This window comes from Equus przewalskii, chromosome 1 (genome assembly GCF_037783145.1).
Source record: "Equus przewalskii isolate Varuska chromosome 1, EquPr2, whole genome shotgun sequence".
In the NCBI taxonomy this organism is placed as follows: domain Eukaryota; kingdom Metazoa; phylum Chordata; class Mammalia; order Perissodactyla; family Equidae; genus Equus; species Equus przewalskii.
In genome coordinates, this window is record NC_091831.1 from 169,313,418 (window position 1) to 169,337,984 (window position 24,567).

The following is a 24,567-nucleotide window of genomic DNA, read 5'->3' on the forward strand; positions in this document are numbered from 1 at the left end:
CCAGTAGTCCAACTTGCAGTTGGCAACCCTCGCGCTGCCTGGTGTGCAGAAGAAGGGCAGAGAGGGGTCCTGGCTGGGAGAGGAGGCTCTGCGCCCCCATTCCTGCACACGCGGGCTGGAATCCAGGTTGCTGGAAGCCGCGGGAGGCGCGAGCCTGCCAGGATGGTGGTTATTTCTCTAGAGAAAAGAGGGGAGAGAGAGCGCCTGTCTTGCACTTTGGGTCGGAAGTGAGCGGTGTGTGTGTGTGTGTGTGTGTGTCCGTGTGTGTGTGTGTAGAGGGGGCGGGAAAGAAAGGCACCCTCCGCTGCCCGTCATTCCCTTGCACCGGCCAAGTCCTCACCAAGCCTCCCGGTGCATCCTTCCTCCGCCACCCCCTCCCCTCCTTCCCTCAGCTGGGCTCGCGCAGCGCAGCCGGAGCAGCCAGTGAGAGCAACATCCTGGAAAGAGGGGGGAGCACCACCGCCCCCCAAAAGGGAAAAAAGGCCCCACCCTGACACGTTTTGCTGTTTGCAAGTCCCTCGCGCGCCCCCCGCACCTCCTCCTCGCGCTCGCGGCCCCCCCAGCCCGCTGCGCGCACATCAAAGCGCCTCTCCGCCGCGCACAGTGGCCGCGGCTCACTAATGGGATTGCAGGCTGGTGCCTGGCTCCGCTGCTGCCGCCGCCGCCGCTGCTCGCGCTGCTGCTGCTGCCGCCGCCCGAGCCCAAGCCCGAGCCCCCGCCAGCCCTCGCCTAGAGCCGCCGCGCCCGGGGGCCGAAGCCGTGGCGATGATCCGAATCTTTCCGGATTTCAGCGTGCAGGTGACGGCCGCGGCGGCCGGCGGGGCGGCCGCGGGGGTGCCGGCCGGCGCGGGCATGGGGAGGGCCGGCGCCGCGGCCAACGGCACCCCGCAGAACGTCCAGGGCATCACCTCCTACCAGCAGCGGTGAGTAGTCCCGCCTGGGCTGGGATAGTGCCCCCGCCCCTGGGTGCTGGGGTGGGACTCACTTTGCCTCCTGTTTTATGCGTTACAACACACATGCACATCTCCAGGGCTCACTTTGCTTGCTCCTCGTTCTACAGATGAGAAAAAAATAATTCACAATTCGGACTGAAAGGCACTCCAGTGTACTGGCGAAGTAAAATCATCTTTTGCCCTCTGCCTGGCCCCAAATCCAGAGCCTCAGCCCCGCGTAGCCAAGGAGTTGCAGCGAAGTCTGAGACACCGCACAAGGTGCTTTTGCAAAGTTTGGGATCCCCGTCCCCTTCAGCGGAATTTTCTCAATGCCTCTGCCGGGCGCGGACCTGCGCTGACGGGCAGCCAGGGGGGCAATTGATCACCGGAGGCTGATTGATCATTTGTTTCCAAACAGAATAGGAACGATTTTCACGTGTAGTTGCGGGACTTGCAGTTCTACGTAATAGCGTTATCATGTCACCTGTTACTACGGGGAAATACAGCATGAAATTCGAGTCTCCCCGGCGCTAAGTATTCATCTTAAACGCATTATAATGCAAATGCGTAAGATTTAGAGATGCAAGTTAGGAAGCAGATTTTACAAAGTTAGGCTAGGTGATGAGAAGGAAGTTTCAAAGTGTTATTTGTTTGCATTTCCCCCTAACATTTATAGATTTTTTAAAAAAATTATGGTTGTGACAGTGAGATAGTAAACATTCTTTGATTCAATTAGGGAAGAAAGAGAAAAATTTGCCACCACCAGCAGTCCTAGAACCCTGAAGTTTTCCCTTAAGGACAACTTGCCATGTTCCAAGATTTTATAAAAAAAAAAAAAAAAAAAACAACTGTAATCCACAAAAATGTGCTGAGAAAAACTAACAATGTAGTATGAGCGGTAATCTCCCCATTTGGTGGGCTCAGTTTTATAGAAGATGAAAGAAAAAAAGAACACAAGAAAGTGTGAAATTAAATATTTGTGTTTCCCAGATTGCTCACGATTAAACATCTCAGAGATTTGCCAATGGCATTTAACTTAAAATATACACAATGCATAATTCAAATAACGGTCCCTATTTTTACCTTGTATTTCAAACTTCATTGATTTGAGAACCTTTGATTTGAACCAACAGTGTTTAAACCGAAAAGGTTAAGATCATCTATCACTGCCATATTTTGTGCCTTCTAACCAATGGACCAGCGACCAGAGCAGATTTTGCATAACACACTGTTTTCCAAGTTGATGCCCAGTTTGCAAATATTCTGTAGAAGACTTCATTATATGCTCTGAGTACTGTTGGAAGTTTTGAAAAGAGAGTCTTGAAAATAACTCAAAAAGAGGCTATTCCTTGTCAAAGAGATTTTTTAATCTAAATTATTTTAGTCTTGTTTTACTTCAGTGATTACAAGAACCTTTAATACAAAAGATCTGGGAATCTTTCAAACATAAAGGACTAGAAAAGAATTAGATTTTTCCTTTTCATGGTTCAGGTATGGTTTTGTCACTTATAAAACATTTAAATAACAATAGAATCCAGCAGTCACTTTAACTAGGAAGTGCAGGCAATAGGGAGTCAAGGGTCAGAAATGTCAGATGGCCTTTGGACGATTCCAGGGACCTGGGGGAACTTCAGCTAACCCATAAGATATAAATTGGGCATAAGGGCAGTCATGAATTTTAGCCTGTAGGATTGCTCTTAGAGTGGTGGTGTCCTTCACCATAAAGATCTTCCCAGGGTCAATTTTCTGCAAGTCAGGAGCATCCAGAGGTAATTCCCCATAGTCTCCCACACCAACACTGAAAGCTGCACTGATGCCTTCCACCTTCATCTTTGAATTTGGGCCACTTTCTCAAGTCTCTGATTCCCACTGCAGTTCTAAAGACTAAAGCTTTAAAAATAATCAGCTCTAAACTTTAGCCTTTGGGATGTATTATTCCCTTCCTCTCTTTATGTTCTGTCATACTGACAGAAGCGAAGGTGTAGCTGTGAAAAATGTCGTCGTCTTTGGTTTGATTACTCAGATATGATGACACCTGTTACAGCGTTTAATTTTAGTTAATTTGGGGACAGGAGAGTGAGTCATGTGGGTCAAGAAGATTCTTGGCAGGTGTTTAAAGGAGGGTCTGAGTCAGGAGTCCCCTGTCCTCTGGCATTTCATTGGGAATGTAGGCCAACATGGTACGCTATGAGGGGCAGACTTAGTTTCCACTTCAAGACCTGGATATGACTGCTAAACTGAATGATGACACATCATTTTACCAAAAATTTTTTTTTTTGCCTTAAGTACTTTTGGGGAGTCTGATGAGGGAGTGACAGGGATGGGGGGTTTTTTCCAAGCAAAAGAGTGGCCTGTTGGGAGAACACAAGCTTCCCTCATTTGTCATCTTTGGGTAAAAATGCTCTAGGCTGGCTGTCCTGGAGTCAAAACCTCCAACTGGCAGCTTTTCCCCCTCCCTAGCAGCCCGTGTATTTCTTGTACTCCACACCCTCCACCTCAGAGCATTTTTCAATCACTCTCATCTTCTACCTGTAGAGTGTACTCCAGGGAGAACTCAAACACCATCATGCAGATTAAACACCTCTGCCACGAAAAACACTTAGGTTTTTGAAGTTTCCAACTCTCAGCCCCACTTTACTGGAACGGTAGGATCGAACGGGACCCTTTTTCAGGTCTGTTTTTTCTTAAGTTTAAAGTAAACTGCAAAGCCTCACCTAAGAGTGATGTTTTCCGTCTGGCTCTTTCATTTATTCATAGAGGAAACGTTTTGGGAGTCCTTTATACTTTCCTGGTTGACACATGACTGACCCAAGTCGCTGCCTAAAAAGCTGCCCACACTCGGCAGAGTGGTTTGGCGGAGAGAACGCTCTGACCAGGATCTACCCAGGTCAGAGCGTTTCAGCACTGGCCGTGCACTGAGTGGCCCTTTCTCTAGGCCTCGCTGGGCTGTAAAACGGGGAGGCAGCTGGGCCAGATTCCAGAGGCCCGTGGTCGGGTCCGGTCCCAGGTACCAGGAGCCGAGTGAGGATGAGGCACTTGTACCTAACTGCGTTTAAACTCCTGGGGATTCACCTGTGAACCCTGGAGTCTGCAGCTATATCTGTGCGTGAAGAATGCAGATGCTCCGGCTTTGGAAACGCTACTGAGAGCGCCGGAGCCCCAAGGTGCCTCTGCCCTCGGGGCCCGCTGGCTCGGCCAGCGCCCTCCCCACTTGCGTTGATTTCCTCTGTCCCCGAAAGCGCTCCCGGGACAGGGTCCCGGCCCAGCCGGCTCGGTGGCCTCCCGGCTCCGCTCTCTGTGTGTTTTCCCCTGGCTGCGATACTCCAGAGAAGGGAAGTGTTCGAAACTGCAACTGAGTGGCGTTGTTGCTCCGGCAGCCGGGCTTCCCAGTCCCCCAACGAGAGAGAGAGAGAGAGAGAGAGAGAGAGAGAGAGAGAGAGAGAGAGAGAAAGAAAGAGAGAGGGAGAGAGGGAGAGAAGGAGAGAGACAGAGAAGGAGAGAGAGAGGGAGAGAGAGAGAGAAAAGGGGGGGTGTGTCTGCGTGCGAGAGAGCGCTCTGGAGCAAAGCAGCTGGAAAATGCCCAGAAATACTTTCACAGCGGTCAAGCTGGGAACCCCCTGCGTGTCCTCCCCGTCCCCGCCCCTCCTGGCCTAGGCCCCGACCGCCCCCCGCCGGGAGGGTGTGCGCCCCACCTGCCACAGGCCAGCTCCGGGGGGCGGTGGCGGGGGGTGGCCGGGAGGGGGGGGCGGGTGGCGGCGCGCGAGGGTGAGAACCGGAGGCGGCGGGGCCCTGGGCCGGGCTGCCCGCGGGGCCGCGCGGCCGCCTCCCCCCGCCGCCGCCTCCCCCTCCTCCGCCGCCGCCGCCGCCGCCGGTCGCCCGTCTCCGCGCCGGGCATGTCTCGGGAGCCGGAGCGGCCCTGGCCGCGGGGGCTCTGCGGCGCATGGACGGCGGCGGGGCCCGGCGAGCAGGGGGAGGAGAAGGCGCAGGCGGCCGAGGAGGCGGCGACCTGCGGCGAGAGGCACCGGCGGCGCGAGGGGACGGCCGGCCGCCGGCGAGGCTCGGGCCCCACTACTTTTCCGTAGCCTCCCCGCCTCCGCAGCACGGCCGCCGCCGCCGCCGCCGCCGCCGCCGCCGACACGGCCACGGCCACGGCCGCCGCCCGCCGGGCCGCCGCTGAGCGCCGCGCACGCCCGCACTCACTCCCGCCACCCCACGCACACGCACACCCCCGCCCTCCCCACGCCCCCCAGCCCGGGAGGGGGGAGAGAGGCAAAAAGTAAGAGAGAAAAAAAATAGCAGGAAGATGGCGCCCACCAAGCCCAGCTTTCAGCAGGATCCTTCCAGGCGAGAACGGTAACACTTTTCTGTTTATTGAACCTGCCGCCGCGCGGCTGCCCCCGCCGCCGCCTCCGCCTCCGCCGCCGCCGCCGCCACCGCCGCCGCCGCGCCGCCGGGGCCCCGCCGCAGCCCGCCTCCTGGGCCGCGAGCCCGCGGGACCTCGTCCGGCCGGCGGCCCCGCGCCGCCCGCGGGCCCCGCGCGCATTGTCCGCCCCGCGGCTGCGGCAGCGAGCGGGCTCCGGCGGCGGCGGCGGCGGCGGCGGCGGCGGCGGCGCCGGGCTCCCCGAGCGGTCGCACCTCCCCGGCTCGGCGAATAGAGTGACTCGCTGACAAGAAAAAAAAAAAAAAAGAAAAGAAAGAAAAAGAAAAAAGAAAAAGAGAGAAACAAACAAAAAAGAGCAGGGGCTGCTGTGCGCGGGGAGCAGCGGGGAGGGTGGGGGCCGGGGGATCCCCGGGGCCGCCGCAGGTCCCTTGGCAGCTGCTCTCTAGGAAGGAATGAGGCTGGGGAGGGGGAGGGAGGGCAGGCGAGCAGGGGGAGGAGGAGAGGAGCGGAGGAGGAGGAGGAGGAGGCCGGGGGCGGGGAGCGCGGCGCTCGCGCCAGGCCCGGAATGTGTCGCGGAGGGGCTGTCTCCACGCGGAGCCGCTAGGCCGGGCCGAGCGCAGAGAGGCGCGCCGCCGCCGCCGCCTCCCGCCGCCCGGGCTGCGCCCGCAGCCTCGGCAACTTGTGGGTCTCCTCCTCTGCCCTCCGCTCTCATCTCGCCCTCCTCCCCGCCCCCCCTACTCCCTGGAGGAAAAAGAAAAATCAGGGAAACCCTCGTATCCAAATAAGCCAGCAAACAGCGAGATCCAAATTGTGCCAACAGTTGGAGCATCTCTGCCCCGTTAGTTACTGTTTGGGGATCTGTGTTTTAAAAAGTTCCTGGTGAGAATTGCATATCCAGGCAAGGGGCTCAGCCGAGCATGTCTGTTTGAAGTTAGTTAAACTAAAGCCGAAGGGAAAGCGAGTCTGTATTCAGAATATCCTTAGCCGTCCTACGTGAATGGCATTCTTAGATTTCAGAGTAACTGAGCACCCCCACCCCCTGCCCGCCCCACGTGGTTTTCCCTCCTGCTGTCCACCCGGTCTACTTTGTTTGGAATCCTATTTGCTATTAATTGGCAGCGTTAATGACATTAATTGCATATAGCGTGTTGGATTGAGCAAAGTGAATATCTCTTTCTGTCTCCGAAGAGGAAATGCCCAGTAGGAAGTATGAAATGTTACCCATTGATTCCTGAGGAAACAAATGCAGTTAGATATATGCCCCCACCCCACCCCCAGCAGAGACGTTTACTTTCCTCACAGGCTGAAGTGAACTTGCAAAGAGGATGAGGGAAGTCGGTACTTGCAAGATTTACTTATCGTTACGTGGGCAGTTGTATTTTTGATGCAACATAGCATTTATCCTATAGCTTACATCAAGAGAAGGCAGGGAGATATTTCAACAAGCTCTTCATGTAAAAAGCTTCGGTTGCACTGTTGCGCGTTTCCTTCGTACGGTGGGACGGCAGAATTGTCAGGATGAAGGAAAAAATTTTAAGTAGGTACATAATCGACTAATTCTAAACTCTAGATAATTTCTATATAAATCGTATACCTGAGAGTAAATCATACACAATCTAGTTTTTAGAGATGTTAAATGTGTATAGCATTAACTGACAACTCATATAGCTGAAATGAACATTTAGTATTAGTGTTTTAGGAAGAATTCACATGTTAAGTACTTGACTCTTGTAGGTAGAAAAATTATTTCTTAGAGCATTGTGCAAGGCTTTTAATATATTTTTTAAATTTAACATAGTGATGAACACTTTTTGAAATCAGAAGTTTATAATTCCCTTCTTTCCTTCCTCCCTTTCTTCCTTCTTTCTTCCTTCCTCCTCCTTCCTCAGTTCTGTTGGTAGTAAATGTATTTACTGGGATGGTCCCAGTAATCTCTCTCGCAGAGGCCTATTTGTGTGCCATTTTGGGAATTTCTCTGAGATAAGAATCTTGAAGATAGAATTAATTTCTAGAGGAAACTTCATAGCCTGTGCATGAGCGCGTTCTTTATCACCTGTCTCCATTTGGCATTCGAAGAAGGTAAATCAAAGTGCTCGATTTGTTATTCTGCTCCACTTGAGAGCTGAACTAAATAACACTTGGTCTGAAATTCTGATTGAAGTTGTAGGAGGATATACTGTATTTAATTTAATGCCCTTTAATAGCATCTTCTTGTTCGGCTCGGATGCTGTCATTTTAAAGGTTGGATCTGAGAAGGTTTAACCTGTAGGCAGCGGGAGGAGTAATAAGGAGGTAGGGGGCAGAAGGAGCGATATAGAGGCAAGGAAGGAAGAAGTTATAAACTAAATGTCTCAAACAGTAATAACCACAAACTTGGCCTGTTATCCAAACAGTTGTTTTATGCCCAGAGGGTTCACTTTGCTATTAGGGTTTTAAATACTCTTAACACTTTAAGTGTAAATATGACACATGTTAGTTGATTTGGTTTTGTAATGAGGAATGGGAAGTCAGATGGTTTCTTCAGGAGGGTTGTTTTTCAGAGTTCCTAGCTTCAACTGAGTAGAGTCATTTCACTTTTATGTGAACTTTGTGCCTGGAACTTGTTGATTAGTAGTATTTCTCTGTAACGGTTGGACACAAGCATGTTTATAAGAGATGACTTTTTGCGGACATGCTTTAAGTGGTATCCCATTTATCTAAAAAATGGTTTCCAAATCATTGATTTCGTAAAGATGTTTGTGGACACATTTCATTACTGCTTTTCAAATACACCGGCAATCAAAAACTTATAGAGAAAAAAGACATCTCTTGAATTGTCTCATTGTTTACTTATGAAATATCTGACCTGAGTCTGATAATACAGTACAAAAGTCACTTTCTTCTAATAATGCTTACTGAGTAAATTTTGGAAAAAGAAGCTCTTTCTTGATAAGGTCTTTGGTTATGATTTAGTACTGCTTAAATTTCTCTGGCTCATACACCCAAAAGTACCTCTTTAGATCCTGAAAGAACAAGTTGAAAACCTTGTCTATTTACACTTGTTTGAATTGTCTTTAAACTCCAATAGGCTGCAAATTATATAGCACTACCACAGAGTTTTTCCACTATGTGGATGTATAACCAATAAAATTAGATCAAAGTGTCAAGCATGTGATATGCCCATGCTGCTTTGCAAAGCATATTCCAGTGGCACAGGGCTTTTGGTTTGAAAAGTAAAGGTGGTGGTGGAGACTTTTTGGGGAGGTATTTCTTTCTACAGTGTAAGCTTAAACACAGAGTGATAAATGATGATATGCGTTGTCTATCGCTTGCTTATATATAAATAGCTCCACAAGATTGCTTAAATGATAATCGAAAATGTGAAATAGGATGGCCTTCATATCACAAGGCCAAGGGTCTACAAATGGAAAAACTGAAATAATGAAATATTTCCAAGGCAACAGACTGTCAACAAGAACTGTAATGCATGGGCATAGCATAGAACTACCGCAGGTAATATTAGACCCTAGAGCTCTGGAGCTGGGAGTTAAATTGCCCTTTATTATGTAGGACCCTCCCACATTAACATCTTTTCGTATTTCCAATTTCTGATTTAAGAATTGAGAGACATATACTACTCCAAATCTGTTATATGCCAATTACTAGATTTGATTTGTTACCATGGGCAAAGTTGAATTCAACATTATTTGAGGCTTTTGTTAAAAAAAAGTTACATAAAGTATTTTCAGCACCTGGTGGTATTATGAGTAAAGCTTTGGTCCTCGTGTATTTACATATTCTTAAAAATACCTATGACTGTTATTTTTGACTAAAAGTTATGTGAAGTTAATCTCTCTCTCAGCAATGAATTGGTTAGAATCACATTGCAATTTGAATATAATCTACAGGTCGGAACAGCTTGATGTTGTTAGTGATGTGACGTTTGATTTTCCCTTGACGTTCTTCTGCGCAGTGGTTGCCCCGACAGTAGAGCTATTTTACGGGAATGGCAGAATTCCCATGAACCCCTTGCCTCTTTTGCTCTGCCCCAGATTGCAGTCTGGAGTCCACTGGCATGTGAAAGTGGCATCTGTTTGAAACAGGACCTGATGCCCGGATCCCTTGCCCTGTGGTGAGATTCTATGACCGGATGTTTTTGTAAAGCAGCTCTTTGGGGAGGAGGAGAGAATTTAGGAAGTGTAGCTTTTATTTAGTTATTTTTTAGTCTGTAGTGCTTTATTTATTGTGGGGCATTTGTCGGGGATATGTCACAAAGATTTCTAAATCATTCCTAGGAATGTTGTCCCCTAAAAACTTCCTTAAGTGCCTTACTGTCAATAATGACCCCAATGTAAACCTTAGATGCTCCATTTTTGTTTTCCTATTTTTCCTGCAATTTTTGTGATCCCCTTTCCTATGCAGAATGCCACTGATTAAATTTAAAGACAATTAAGCACACATAAGAGCAGAACTAGCCTCTTCCCTGTTAATGTTGATGTGGCCACTTTTTCTACATTGTAGCATTTCATCATTTGAATTAATTTAAAAAAATTCTGCATTGCCATTGGCTTAGAATCTAACTTCAGGTGTTTTATAGACATTCCTTAGTTGCTTACAATGGATAAGCTGAAACTTAGTGGAAGGGTTAGTATGTTGAAAATTTTAGTTGATTAGTTGATTTAATACTAATTTTAAAATTTAAATGCTACCAAAGTTGCACATAATGGAATATGTGAAACTTTAAATATTTAAATCTGTACTATGATTAGGTAAGAACTCCCAGAATTTATGGGAAAATTCAGTTATGTTTGCTTTGCGTTTAATGATGTTAGTATTTTCACAGTAAATAGTGCCCTTTTCCCCCCTCCTTATTGGGCAGGGTAATAAACCAACTGTAACTGAATGGTGTTTTTACTGCGCTGGCCCCATTAGTGTGAATAGGATGTTTGCACTATTAAGTTTGATAGAACCTTACATAGTTAGAATAATTTGTAGTAACATTAGTAATACTGCAGTGCATAAGCGGGATGTGGTTTACCAGGAGTAAAGTGACCGCTACTATATTGGAGATGACTGGGGCAGTGACAAGATGAAACAACACTTGAAGTTGTTGTCTGGATGCATTTCTGAAGCATAATATTCTGTTACATTAATCGGAATGCTTTTGGTCTTGTGTACAAAATCATGAGACTCAAGATGTAAATCCGTATTATTCTGGCCCAAAGTGCTCGTGGCCCTTGACTGTAATTATTGGTGGGTTTGCTCATTCAGCTTTGTTTCTTGAACCTCTGCAGTGGACCGTCATGACTTGTGCCAGGGATGGTGGGGAATCATGCCTCCTGTAAGAGCAGTTGCTCTGGTTATAGACTTATACGGGACATGAAAAATATTGTAGAGAGCCAGAAAACACCCTTTTTTGAAAGAGAAGGAAGTTCAGAATTCATAGAAATATAAATAAAGCTCTCTATCTCTTTGACTTCTGTTAGCTTAGTGTTCTGGGAGGACAGCCATTCAGCTTGTAAAATATTGTAATTAGTGACTATAAAATGATTTGTGGTTCTTGGAGGAAAGAACAAGATGCTATATAAATAAAGGTGAAATTATAGCAAATAAAAAAAGATGTTTGATGGGATTTAAAAATAAAAAGAGATCACATATGATAATAGTAATAAGCATTTATTGGAGAGTACTGTGTTTCAGGCCCTGTATTAAATTCTTCACAGTTATTTTCTCATTAGTTTTCCCACTGCCTTAGGAGGGAAGTGCTAATATCCCCATTTACAGATGAGAAAATAGACGTTTACAGTTCCCAAGGAAGGTGGGAGAGTTAGAGATTGAATTTAGGTTTGTCTCCGTAGAAATGTCCCTTAACAGCAGTGTGGAGGGGCCTGCAATTTTGGATTTTTGAAGTCCGGGATTTGTGAGCCAAAGCCAGAGTTCCTCTGGCAGAAAGACTGTGTAGGCTATGGATAGTGGACTAGAGAGACTTCTGCTTCTTGGTCCCTCATCACATGTTTGGAGAACTTCAGAAATGCAGTGTTTAAAAGATAGAGGAAGAATCAATATTTAAATTAATTTCATTCTACCCTTTAACATTCTAGCAGTTTCACGGGTGAGCTCCGTAGCTATATGTATACTTTAGGCAGATTTCTTACGGAATGATTTGAGAACAATCTGCCATGTCCACACCCCTCTTTGTTCAAAGACTATGAAGTGCTCAAGGACCTTGTCTGCTCGGGTTATCCAGGCCTCAGCGTGCCCATTTGTCCAAAGACTACAGTTGAGGCATTTTTATTTTGTGATAGTTTTGCCACTGAGTGAGTAGAAACAGCCTCATAGAGCTTTCAGAATAACACACTTTACTATCTAACTATATTTCTGGATATCGTCTTTTGACATATACAAGGACTCATACCAGTTGGCTTCCTGCCAACTTATCTGGCATTATAATAATGGCAGCGAGCATTTATATAGCACTATGTGCCAGGTACTGTTCTAAGGGCTTTACATATATTAATTAACTCATTTAATTAAAGACATAATGCCTTAAAAAATGGATCATAATAAATACATAAATGATGTTACCATCACACAGTCGTTCATCCCCCACCCCCCTAAGCACACACACACTTGTGGCATCTTCAAGAAGGGAAAGTCTTTGGTCTTTGGTAACATTTTTATTTCTTTAATGCTGGGAATCATAGGGATTGGTCTTGGATGTAACAGTTCTTTGACAAAAACTATACTTTAGGAAACTTTGTAGCGTGTGACTCCGTCACTGCTCCGTGTAGAACATATGCTCGATTTGAGGTAGTAGACAGGCGTGCCACATTTATTTTTATGGTTTCAGATGAAATACTGTCAACCAAATAGCTTCTTTTAAAAAAATAAAACGTATAGTAGGAGTTTCAGGGCTTGAAAGGCCTAGATAAGCAGTGCTTGAATATTTGTGGTTGAAACAGCTGTGTATTTTGCCAAAATATTAAAGATAAAAGCAGCAGTCAATAGGAAGTATAAGTGAAAAGTAGGCTACAAAATTTAAAACAGCATTCAGATCATCTCAAGAGAAATGAGATCTGATTACAATATTTTATTATCATCAGTATGCTAATGCAGAGTTAAAGGGCTCTGACTTGGGTACCTAGGTTTTATACAATGTAAAAACTTAAATCTTTATCACATGCTTTGGGACGTGGTGCCACATAGCATTTTAAGACCACTTTATGGAATCATCATAGGTCATTTCAATAATATTCCATTACTTCTGATACACTGGGGATTTTTCGTTTGTAAGATTTATAAAAAGATTTTTATTATAAAGAAAAATTTAATATTGGATTAAGGGTCATCTTTATGTGAATGTAACTGAAATCAACACCCTCCCTCACAATTTACGAGTTTTCCTTTCTGCCTTGTAACTCTGCAGAAAAGGATCCTAGTTCCAAACTTCATCCAGAAGCACTTTACTCAGAAAGACAGCAACATTTTTGTAGGGGCAAAGGGAATGATTGAAACTCTCTGCAGAATCTCACTGTCTGGTACGAGAAAATGGAGACATCAATGAATAAGGATATTTTAGTAACTAATGTGTATTACACTGATTGAGGGAGCATTTTTCCTGCAAAAATAATTTATTCCTCAGAATCTATTTCTGAAAAACATATGCATTCTATTCATATATGTGAATGGGATGATTTTTTTTTTATTGCACAAGAGTTTTATGTGGGGTGTACATGGTTTATATAGAAGGCTATATATATACTGTTTGCAACACAACTTATCTATAAAATATAAACCAGAGATACCACGTTTGTATATGTCTACTTAAACTGGGAAAATATTACAAAGATATCTTGAACCTATTATAAATGTCTCACTTTAGGTTGGGTTTAAATATATTCAGTGGATTGGTGACTTTTTTGTTTTCCTAATGCTGTAAGGAAAAGTAGGCTCATCATTTTTTTTGCGCATTTTTATTGTTCTGTGTAAATGTAATTTGTTAATCCTGTGAAATTTGTCATAGATAAATTTGCTTGGATTATCTTGTCACCACCGTATCTGCATTCTTTTGTTCATTGCTTATTCATAATTTAACAGTCTGGCAGTGAGCCTTTTTGGGATGCTCACAAAAGATATATGACCTCTACCAGCTGCTACTATAACCTGCAGAATGCACAGCAAGACATTCGAAATGTGAGGATTCCTCTACTGATTAAAGTGCTCTTCATTTAAACAGTCTGTTCACAAGAATCTTAGGAATCTCTTGCTACCAGCAGTTTTGATTTTTTTTTTTTGTTCCTAACAAAATTAGTTCTAACAATTGAATCTTCATTTGGTATGAATTTTTCAGATTATCCAAAGAAGTTAATTCCTTGAAGAGTATTTCTTCTTTATAACTAAATACTTTAAGATGCTATATGTGGAGGATGTTAAAGTTACCCAGAAATGATTTTATTGGGCAAAGAAGAATGGAGAGTGGAGTAGATATATCACATCGTAATCTTAGGAGAAATGGTTGGTTTAAGCCTACTTGAATCCAAGCATTTTACAGTTTATCCTCTAAACACCCCATATTATGTAGTGTGTGGCAGACATTAAAAATAGGATGTTACTTGAAGTGTAACCACATCTTTAGGTTTTCATTATTCTGAATTAGTTTAGCATTTGAATTTATTCTCATTCCTTCTCTCTCCCTCTCCCAAGAAATCAGCAGATCAGTTTATGAGTAATGGCTAGTTTTTGCCTCTCTTCTGTGCGGGCATATGATTACGGTTCAAAATAATTCATTGCTAATCCATGCAGTATTGGTTCATCTCCATCACTCCGTTCTGTGATGAGAGCCTCAGGCCTACCGCCTCGCTTTCCACTCTGAGTTTCTTTAACTGCAACCCTTGTTTTAATATAGTTCTGTAGTCACCGCTCTCCCACTAGCCCCTCTCCATTCCTCATATGTATCGATTGCAGTAGATTAATATTTATTTGAAGCTATTTTTCAGACTTTGTGAAAAATGTATTCGTTTCTTACCGTGAATCTTCATCTAAAGGGAGGGGGAGAAGGAAGATGAAGAGCTCAAGTATGCAACTCTTCTTACAGAGTTTAGTTATTGCTTTTCCAACCTTCGTTCTTTGCTGTGGTCAACGTTTGTTCTATGTGCATAAATCAGGAAGTCTAGTTTCCTTGAAAAAAATTTTAGACAGATTAAGCTACAATGTTAACAGTTTAACTCTTGTATGTAACAGTTCTAAAATGGCTTTCTGTATTTTTGAAGTACATACTGTAGTCAGTGCAATTACCATAATATACATTGATCAGCTTGCATTGAATATTTCCAGACAGGGACACAAAGGTATCATTTTGGTTAACATCAAAATTTGCCAATTTTACTAGAAGGTCATCTAACAGATTTTTAAAAGACTTTGTTTCAGATCTCAGTAGTCCTGTGTTCCTTTTAATAATTACTTTCGTCTCATTGTAGCTGTGTGTTTGAAAGTGTAGGTCAATGAGGATGATTGCATTCAGAATTTCATGATCTGTGTAGTGGAACAAATTGAAAGCAAAGCCTGTATCAATCACTGTGAAGGGAGGGTTAATTGTTACCGCTTCTCAAGCCTCTGGACAGATAAACCAGTAATGAAATACTTATTGCTCTGATATGTGAATGCAAAAGGATGAAACAATGGAAACAGAAGCAGTCTTCAGAGATAACCAAAAAGGCAGAGAAAAAAGAATAAACTGGATGAAAGTATAGAACTGTGTACTGTATTAACTCTCTTATAAGTTACATTATTTTTAGCCTCCTACCCATCTTTTTCTGGCAGGTTAGGGCAGTGTCATATATCAGGTTGCTAAAGCCAAATAAGAGTATAAATGGAAAACTCTCTTTCTGCAAACAACAACAACAAAAAATACAGTCCTGTGCTTTATATGAACTCCATATATTTTATAAAAATAATGTTTGAGTTACTATTTAAGTTTTTTTCTTTTAAAAAACTAGTGATGCTGCGTATGTTAAGTATTATACATGCATAAATGGCTTAAATTATGGAATGTTTTAAAGAATTGTTTTGTTGTCTTTGAAGAGGTTTTGGAATTATCAGTCCATTGTAGACCAAAGCATAGAGAAAATAGTGAAATACATAAAGAAATAGTAAAATAAGAATTAGTGTTGCAAAGAAATCATGAGATTAGAGTAAACACATTTAACTATTTTTTCCATATGAACTTAACATTTAAACATCTGTTAGTTACTTATATGTTGAAATATATGCAAAAATATTTAGCCAAATTGAAGTCTTAGGCCCATGACAATCATCTCAACACAGTGGGTAGTTCCGAAAATTAATGAGAATGATAATACTGTAAAGACTGTTCCAGAGTTTGCCCAAATTCATTATCTAAGACTCTTGTTAAGAACATCTCAAGGAATTTTAACCAGGAAAATATATTAATGGTTCAAAAGCATTTTCAAAACCCTGAATTATAAAAATATAATGGAATTATATATGCAAGAGTTATAGTTTCCACACAGATAGCAGAAGACATTATGAAGGCATATTTTTCTGTAACCTGTACTGCTCTTGCACATCATTTCATGCAAAGGGTTTAATTTCATTTATTTTTGTTTTTAGGACAAGAAAATCAGGATAATTTAAAAAATAAAATGGATTCCTTCCCATTAATGTAGGGCAGCTTATAGCTGTGGAAAGTTAGGTATGTCTTTTTGCAGTCGTTTTAGATTTGATACACACAACCGCAAACTAGATAGAACATTCTTAGCAAAAAGAAAGAACAGTCCCACATCTTTCTATTTGTCTTCAGAATGTTAAGAATTTACCAAAGCTTGTTTCTGCACAGTGTTGATGTGGCTGCATAGCAACTTAAGCAAATGATTGGGGCATAGCTTTTTATGACAGTAGCAGTATCCTCTGGCTAATGTGGCTTTCTTTATTGTAAAAGATAACTGTAATAGGAATGCCATGACATCCCTGGATGAGGATATTTAAACTGCTACGAAAATGCACTAGAGCGTAAGTCAGAAGAGAGCCCTAAAAGTCAAGCTGTCCCAAAGGGGGCTAGTTTTTGTGTACAACAAAGGGCAGGCAAAAAGCAAGAAGAGTTCCTTGACTCAGTAATAGAGGTGTACTTAAGACAGGAGCCCATGGATATCGAGATTGTCAGGGCAGTCTGTTATGAATTACCACTGGTTGCTTGCCTATCGGGCGCTAGTAGAACAGCAAGTCATGATATAAATCCTGGCCACCAGTGTCAGTCTTTCATTATCTTTCTAGGAAGTTGTACTCTACGCAGGTCCTTTAACTGTTCAGAGCCCTGGTTTCTTCATGTGTATATTCAGTTGCTGACGTTTCCTTCCAGCTACAAAAATCTGTGACTGGGTTATTTAAATTACATGGATATATGATACAAAATAATGAGTTGAAGTGTATGGTGGATTTTTTCCTAATGGTATTAACATTTAAAAATATTCCTTGTTTATAATGCTAGTGAAAGAACTAAAGTTTTTAGATCAAATATGATACTTGTCATGCAGGTTTCAATCAATAAAATATAGGATATTTAAATATTTTTCTTCTATGAAAACACCTTTGAAGGGAAATTTCTTATTGCAAGAATGTCCAGAGGGACACTGCAGTGGGAGCAATAGGCTGTATTGAATTATATTTTAAAGTGACATATTATGCACATGACTCAATGTAGCACTAAAGAAAAACACTGAAAGTGTTTAGCAATAAATACATTTGTTGGTTAAATTCAATCAAGGCAGTAGAACAGCTCTGGAAATATTTGAAAACCAGATGATATACCATAAAGAAGGAAGTTAATGTAATATTTGATGGACAGGCAGGTGCTTTGGGGAATAACTAATCTCTGAAAATTTTGTGTTCCTAAAACATTTATAAAGGAATAAATTTCTGTAGTGAGATATTCGCCTGAACTACAACAATTGTTTGTTTCTTTTTAACCTTGTTTTTCAAAGGAGCTTTCTTCTAATTCCTTTCCCTTACTGGTAAAGGTGAACTGATTTAGTGTTTGTAGTGTAGACAGATTTAAATATTTATGATTGGATGAGATTTCTTGCTTCTAATAGATTAATGACTGTTTAAATAGATATGTCACTTAGTCGCTTATTGTTTTCTTTGGAAGCTTCCAATTAATGATATTAGTAGAACCTGCAAGTAGATTTGTATAAGAGAATTAACTTTTTTGCCTAATTTCTACATATGTAGATTGTCTATACCTATATTCTATATATCGTCTGTAGATTAAGAGTATTTTATCCCTTAAGCCTATTTTATGCTTAATTGTTGGTGATAATTTAACACCACTGATAAAAGTGTTTTCCCCTAAAAACTCTCTATTCCTTCAAAGGTAATTTTCCATTTTTCTATTATGAAAACATTTAGGAAAATAAAAAAGCGTGGTATAGTATAGACTGAACTTCGGTAACCCCTTTCTTTCCCTCTTCACTCATCAAAACCCTATTTTCTCAGAGTTGATATTGGCTACGTATTAGAAGATAATCTGATTAGAACAATTTACAGTTGGGAGTGAAGCTTATTTTTACTTTTTAAAAGAAACTAATAGTAACAAATTTTCAGTTAGTAGAACATGGAGAATCTTTAGTGTGCCCTTGCTTGTCTGTGCATATCAGACGTATAAGTAAACCCCTTCCAACGCTTTGAAATACTTCTTCTGAGAATTTAACCTCTCATAGTGACATTGTTTTAGAAATAGTTAATTTTCTCACGTTATTGAGTATAAAAATGGATAGATATCGTGAGCTGAGTTAAATACATGTGTTGCACATATTGTCGTTGGTAGCTATATTTTCTGTCTAGTTATGAGTCTCTCACGGTGGTGAAGACCTACCACCAAGGCAAGAACTTTAGAGTTGGGTGGTCTGTTGTGACACCGCAGTTGGCAGTGTCGACTCAGTGCTGAAATAGAATTGAAGTGTGGAATTTGTAGGTGGCTATAGTGTTCTTTGTAGAAAGGAATCCACTGCAGGTGTTTAGACTTAGGTAGAACCAAACCACAATGGGCTTTACAAGACCCTTCCCGCATCTTCTGCAGTCGGGTCCATTTACCCAGTCTTGTTCCAAGGGCAGACGTTACTACCTAGCTAATCTTGCTGTTAATCATTTGTCAGCGGCATCTGCTCCCTACATGGTCACAAAGACTTTTGATAGGCCCTGATTGAGTGTGGCCTCTCCTGACTTAAACAGGGATTTTTAACCCATTATTCATCAATGTTGTAGCAGTTGGTTAATCGGCTTCAGGGGATCTAAGAATCTACTGAAGCTTCTTACATTTTTATCAGTTGCTCAAGGGAATATATTTTCCCTGAAAATCTGTGTCAAGAATTGTGAAGAGTCTGAGATTTTATCCTACTTGCAAGTTACTAAGTTATCTTGCCACAGTTTAATGGATGCTGTTAGAAGATGCAAAACTCTTGGATCAGAGATGAAGCAAAATTTAATACAGCATTCACGGTAGCCAGAGTATCTGCATTTAAGGCAATTCTCTGAGCCCCAGTTCATACAGGGTGATGCAGAGAGGGCCAGATAATACCTGCATGTGCAGAGGAACTCTGAGCTTAGGGAACCAGAATCCTTTAGGGTGGACAGCAAATATGTCCTCCATTTCCTCTGGAGGGAGAAACACTAGCTCCGTTCTCCAAGGCTGCTCTCTGTACCAACTTGGATAGTCTGGAACAAAGGACAGCTAGGGCTGTGCCTGCAAGATGTGCAGAAATGCGAGAGACCCATAGAGACTGTGTCTCACAGCCTGTTCCACTGTTACAGAGATTATTATACAAGGGATGATAAGGTCTAGTGGTGAAATAGTCCTATAGTTTAGAGCTGTTTTGAGCTTATTGCAACACAAAGTCAACTATTCGGAGAGAAAATGACAAAGCTTCCAAATATGTAATCTTCCCCAAATGCCATCAAGCGTATATAAGTTAAGCCGATTCAATAGTGGATAGGTCCTTAATATGTTAATATATTCACGTTCTCGTGACTTATCTTTTATCACAGTAGATGTTAGTCATATTTTGTAAGCATGTTCTCTTCCTGGTTTGCTGTATTTATCCATAAATTCTAACTTGTTGAGAGTTCACCTTGTGTCTTTGCCTTGTATCATTTAAGTTTCTCCATAACTAAATAAGATAGATTCTGTCAATATCGCCACTTTATAGATAAGGTCACACTTAGTAAGAATTTGAAACTAGCCTCAAGCCTCAGTCTGTCTTGACTTATACGATAGAGATGACATCTTTCTACCATACTAGCTTTCTTTTGGCTCTTGGAGATTATTTTCTATTTTCATTATTTTTTTCAGGGGCTTCTCCATTTTCCCACATCAGAATGTTTTTTCCTTTCCGGTACCCTACGTCTCATCCTATATGGGCCCAGCTGGTGCTATAGGTCCCTTCTTATATATTGTCTTTTAATGCCCTCCATGGACTTGTAGGCGTTGAGGTTTTTGCACCCCAAAATTATACTAAATTGTCACCTTTATTATCTTCTGATTTCATGGTAACCATCTCCATAAAGTTAATAATTACAATTACAACATAAACAGGTCGACCCAAAATTTGCAGATCACACCTAGCATGATGCTAAGGTGTTACATTAGAGTGTTATGAGGAGATTATGCTTTTGTTTAGCAAGTTAGAATCTGTAGTTCCATTTCCTGCATAGTTTTTATACCATTCAATTGTGAATAGATTTTCCTTTTGTAAGTTATGGTAGCATGGGTCATAATATATTCCTATCTTTTACATCGCATTGTACTTCTGTATATGCCATAATTTGTTGGGGTGGCTCACTGAAAAGGCTTGGCTAGAATAACCTGTGACTTCTGGTCAATTCAGATCCAATTAGAAATTAGGTGTTCTCCAATGAATGCCCAATGACTTGGCACTTTGCTTTCTCTTTTCCAGTCTTTTAGCCCAATTTTTTTCCCCATAGGATTTAACAATACCATACTAATATAATTTAGTGCAAATGAATTATCAAAGCATGGTATAATAACTAATGAAATTGCTTAGACCCAAATATTCTCTATTGGATAGGAATCCATAATTATTCTCTGCAGTGGGGATGTTTACATAAATGTCAATCAAATATCTGGAGATCATGCTAAAATTTCAGGCTGGAAGATGCTCTTGAGGTAGTGACAGTGGAATATGGAAATTGTCTATCTGTTGAGAGGCAGATCATAGTTCATCATTGGAATCTATTGTTAAAATTCTAACTATCCATAACCAGTCTAGAGGACCATTAACCAAAATGATGTATTTGTCTTTCTACATAGATTGTGACCTCTCTGGAAGGAAAGAAATCACTCTCCTTTATTTTGCATGCCCAGCAGTGAAACACATTCCTGGAACAGATTTAGTGAATGAAGAAATGAATGAACTCCAATTCTTAGTATGCTTATTTCATAATTACATTTCATCCCAGGAATTCCCCGTATCTGTTAAAAATCTACCACTACCCTTTGCATACCCCATGGCTTCTGATTTAAAAAAGAAATTAATAGGGAAAATAAGCATTTTATAATTATAAATAATGTACCAATGCTTAGAAATTTCTAGTGTATTCTGGGTTTCAAAGCTGAATTATTTGCATTGTCTGTTCTGGATTCCCTAAAGATTATACCCCTATAACTGTACAGAGAATAGCTTTAGGTTCAAGATGTGTCACAACTCTCTGTTAAGCAAGGAACCAAGAACTCAGTTAGAACCAAATATAGCATTGACAGATTCTTTACCTGCAAATGATATCACCAAATAGATGAATTCTGGAACAATGGAATGTTTCCAATTAGAATTAGATTAAAGCCACTTTATAGTCAATTATAATTCCATAAAATTTGAATTCCATTAATTCTATATTTCACAAAATTGTACCTATAGTAATTTAAGTTGATTAGACAAAAATTTAAAAATTCAGTCATGAAAAATAGAACAGGTTACAAAGAGAGCTGACATTTTTCTAGGGATCTCTCCTCTAGTAGTATAATTCAGCCATCACTTGGCCTTGTGTACATAGTTCCTATGACAAAAATCTTTGCACAGAAATCTCATATAAGGATATACTAAATAATCATGATTTATTTAGCTCTTTACCATGATTGATTAATAGTGGTGAGCATTGTTGCTTTCATACAAACTAGTAGAGGGGTAAAACTTGATAAACTTGCTTGAACTTAATATATATAAAGAAATGAAATATTTAATGACTCTAGGGAGAGAATGGATCAGTAGTTCAAATATACTTATTCCTTTCTTTCTTTACTCTGAACATTGCTCACTTCCTCCAAAGTTGATTATCTGAGTCACTAAATTTTGCCTTCAATGCACATTAGCCATATTCAGATATATTGACATATGTCTTGAATAATTTTTGGAATAAAATTTAACTACAGATTTATTAATGTACAAGTAAAGAAACATCCAGTTCTCTGAAATGAAAAGAACTTCTGACATATTGATGTATATAACTAAATACGCCCAAACACACACACACACACACACACACACACACAGACACCCTATGCAAATAGAAACAGAGCTCTACCCTCTAGCAGAGTTAGAAAATCTGTTCAGTGTTAATAATGAAACTCACTCTAATATGCAAAAGCTTCCTATTTGCCCAGTGAGAGCACTGAGTTCCAGAAGTGAATGTAGCCATGCATGGCTATATGGGGTGGTGCCTGAGTATGCTGATGATTTTATTTATTTTGTCTAGAACCTTTCTGGCTTCCCAATTTCAGATGAAAGTGATCTTCTACATCCAGTATCTAGGTAGGAAGATTGCTGTCTTTCTGAAAAACACACAGCAATTCTGGACTGTGCTTTTCTACCTGGAAGATTTGAGCAACTATATGTATGTCTTACAGTTTTAATAGTATATATATATATATATACATATTTTTGGTAAGGAAGATTGGCTCTGAGCTAACATCTGTTGCCAATCTTCCTCTTTTTTTTTTCCCTCCCCAAGGCCCCAGTACATAGTTGTATATCCTACTTGTAAGTCCTTCTAGTTCTTTCATGTGGGATGCCTCCACAGCATGGCTTGATGTGTGATGTGTAGGTCTGAGCCCAGGATCCAGACTGGCAAAGCCCAGGCTGCTGAAGTGGAGCCCATGTACTCAACCACTATGCCACTGGGCCAACCCCTTAATAACAATATTTTAGCAATTACTGCTTATTGCATTATTACTATGTGTCAGACACAGTGATAAGCTCTTTAACACATTATCTTAACTTTTTCAACATTTGACTTTAATTTGTAACTCATCTTTGATATCTTTAAGTGTTGCTCACTATAAACACTTATTTCTGTTTCAAGTATGTATTCTGCATTTGCATCTTCTCTTAGAAATTGTGAAAGCTGCAAACATTTCAGTTTTGTTTTACGGACTCACTCTCTCATCCTTTGGACTGACTTCTGTCTCTCAGTTTGTGGAATGTGCACTTCTTAATCCTGAATTTGGTGGTAAAATCACAGGAAGCATTATAGGCTTACAGAAGTTCTCATGTCCTCTGAGTTTTCTAGGTTAGGACATTTTGTAGCCTAAATGTAGACACTCTAGCTTTTGTGTCATTGCAGTTGTATCCACTGCTCTGCACCCCGATTCAGTGCAGGAGGGCTTCAGTTTGCCTTCCACGTTTTGACCTCTCTCCTTTGCTATGCCCCGTTATCTCAGACTCACTCAGTATTTCCTTAAATGTACTTTGTCAGTTCCCTTAGAGTTGGGCCTTTCCATCTTCAAGTGCTGCCTAAAGGGTTGTCTCTCTTTTTGAAAAAAGCTGTGACTCCTATTCTCAACTTTGATTTTTATCTCTTGTTATCCCATAAATTATTTAAAATGAAAGCTCTCTTCCCCCCCAAATAATTGAATGTTTCCAGAAGAATTAATACCCTCTCCCTCACCAGTGACCCTACCATGACCTTCAGTTTTTCTTAGCCAGCCACATTCAACTTCCTTGTATACCTCCAAACCTGAGGTGACTCACCACCAGTAGACACAGTCTTTATCTTCGTCGTCTCTTGGCAGCATTTGACACCGCTGATCATTCTTGCTTTTGAGATACTCTGTTCCCTTGACTTCAGGATTCCAGGCTTTTCTGGTCTTCCTCCCAGCTCTCCGTGTGTTGTTCAGGGTTATGGCCTGGTTTTCTTCTCCTCTCATTCTCTTCTCCGTACAGGAATCTGCCATCCATTCCCATGGCTGCATAAGAGGAAATAAAGATGCTGACAACACCACGGTTGTTCATCTTCCATCAGGATCTCTCCTGATCTCTAAACCCATATACTGTATATTGGCCCTAACCATTCATATGTCCCTTGGGCACCTCAGACTCCAAGGGACCCAAGACTTCACTGTGCAGTACTTGGCACGTGGGCGTACTCAGTGTGTACTGTGTCAAACGAGTGAGTGGTACATAAATGCAGACATGGGCAGGGAATGTACCTAGAACAGGCTTGCGCCAACATGTTGATGGTGATACTGTTGTCTTGCTCTGTCAAACTCTTGACATGTGTGCTCTTGTCTGCCTTGACCATTGAAGTTTGTCCTGTCTTCCTAATCTCTCTTTTGACCTCCTGGTCTACAGACACACTACTTATTTTGACCGATTCTTGAACTCATTTATTTATGCCTTGATGGTTTTGTTCTTAAATTTTTATTTTGCTTCTTATGCCCCAGAGACCACAAATCCTTTATCCCTAGACCTGGCCAGAGTTTTGACAGGGGATGCCTGGTATTTAATAGGGGTGTGTGTGTGTGTGTATGAACATGATAACTGTAGTTCAAGTAAAGACTGCAAGGGTGAATAACAACCTTGAGTCTAGTAATGTTAAGGTTGGACAACTGAAATAAGCTAAGCCTTCAGAAAACTGTCTTTACATTTTCATGAGTAAATACTTCATGTACTTTCGTTCTATTGTCATTCTGCCATTTTTAGACTTCTTTTCTTTCATTAAATCTGCAGTTGGCATGAATTGTGTTCAAATTTCACATAGACACAGACTTAATTATGACTGTGATGGTGAAGGAGTGAGCTCCGTCAGTGAGAGCCCCTGGAATATGCACATAGTGCTGCTTGTAGAAGAGTTGGACATGCTTCATTTTCTCAATAAGAGCATCACCACTGCGTCTTGAAATTCATCAGTATTTTCAGGTTTACTGAGGAGAAAACCCTATTTTCTGAATTTATCAAGTAGTAAGTATGGATG

At 41.6% G+C, this 24,567-nt stretch overlaps 1 protein-coding gene across 17 annotated transcripts in view; it reads left to right on the forward strand.

Moving 5' to 3' along the window:
• Positions 1-623: 623 nt before the first annotated feature.
• The window catches only part of NPAS3 (neuronal PAS domain protein 3), an 828,951-nt gene continuing 805,007 nt past the window's right edge, over positions 624-24,567 (forward strand). For 6 of the 17 annotated variants that reach the window (XM_070587987.1, XM_070587992.1, XM_070587994.1 and 3 more), the window contains exon 1: positions 5,160-5,285. In XM_070587987.1, coding sequence (XP_070444088.1) covers positions 5,236-5,285 — 50 coding nt within the window. In that variant the 5' untranslated portion in view covers positions 5,160-5,235. Of the gene's footprint in view, positions 924-5,151; positions 5,286-24,567 lie in introns of those variants that run through there. The other 11 variants (XM_070587900.1, XM_070587907.1, XM_070587910.1 and 8 more) reach the window with 3 other exon arrangements.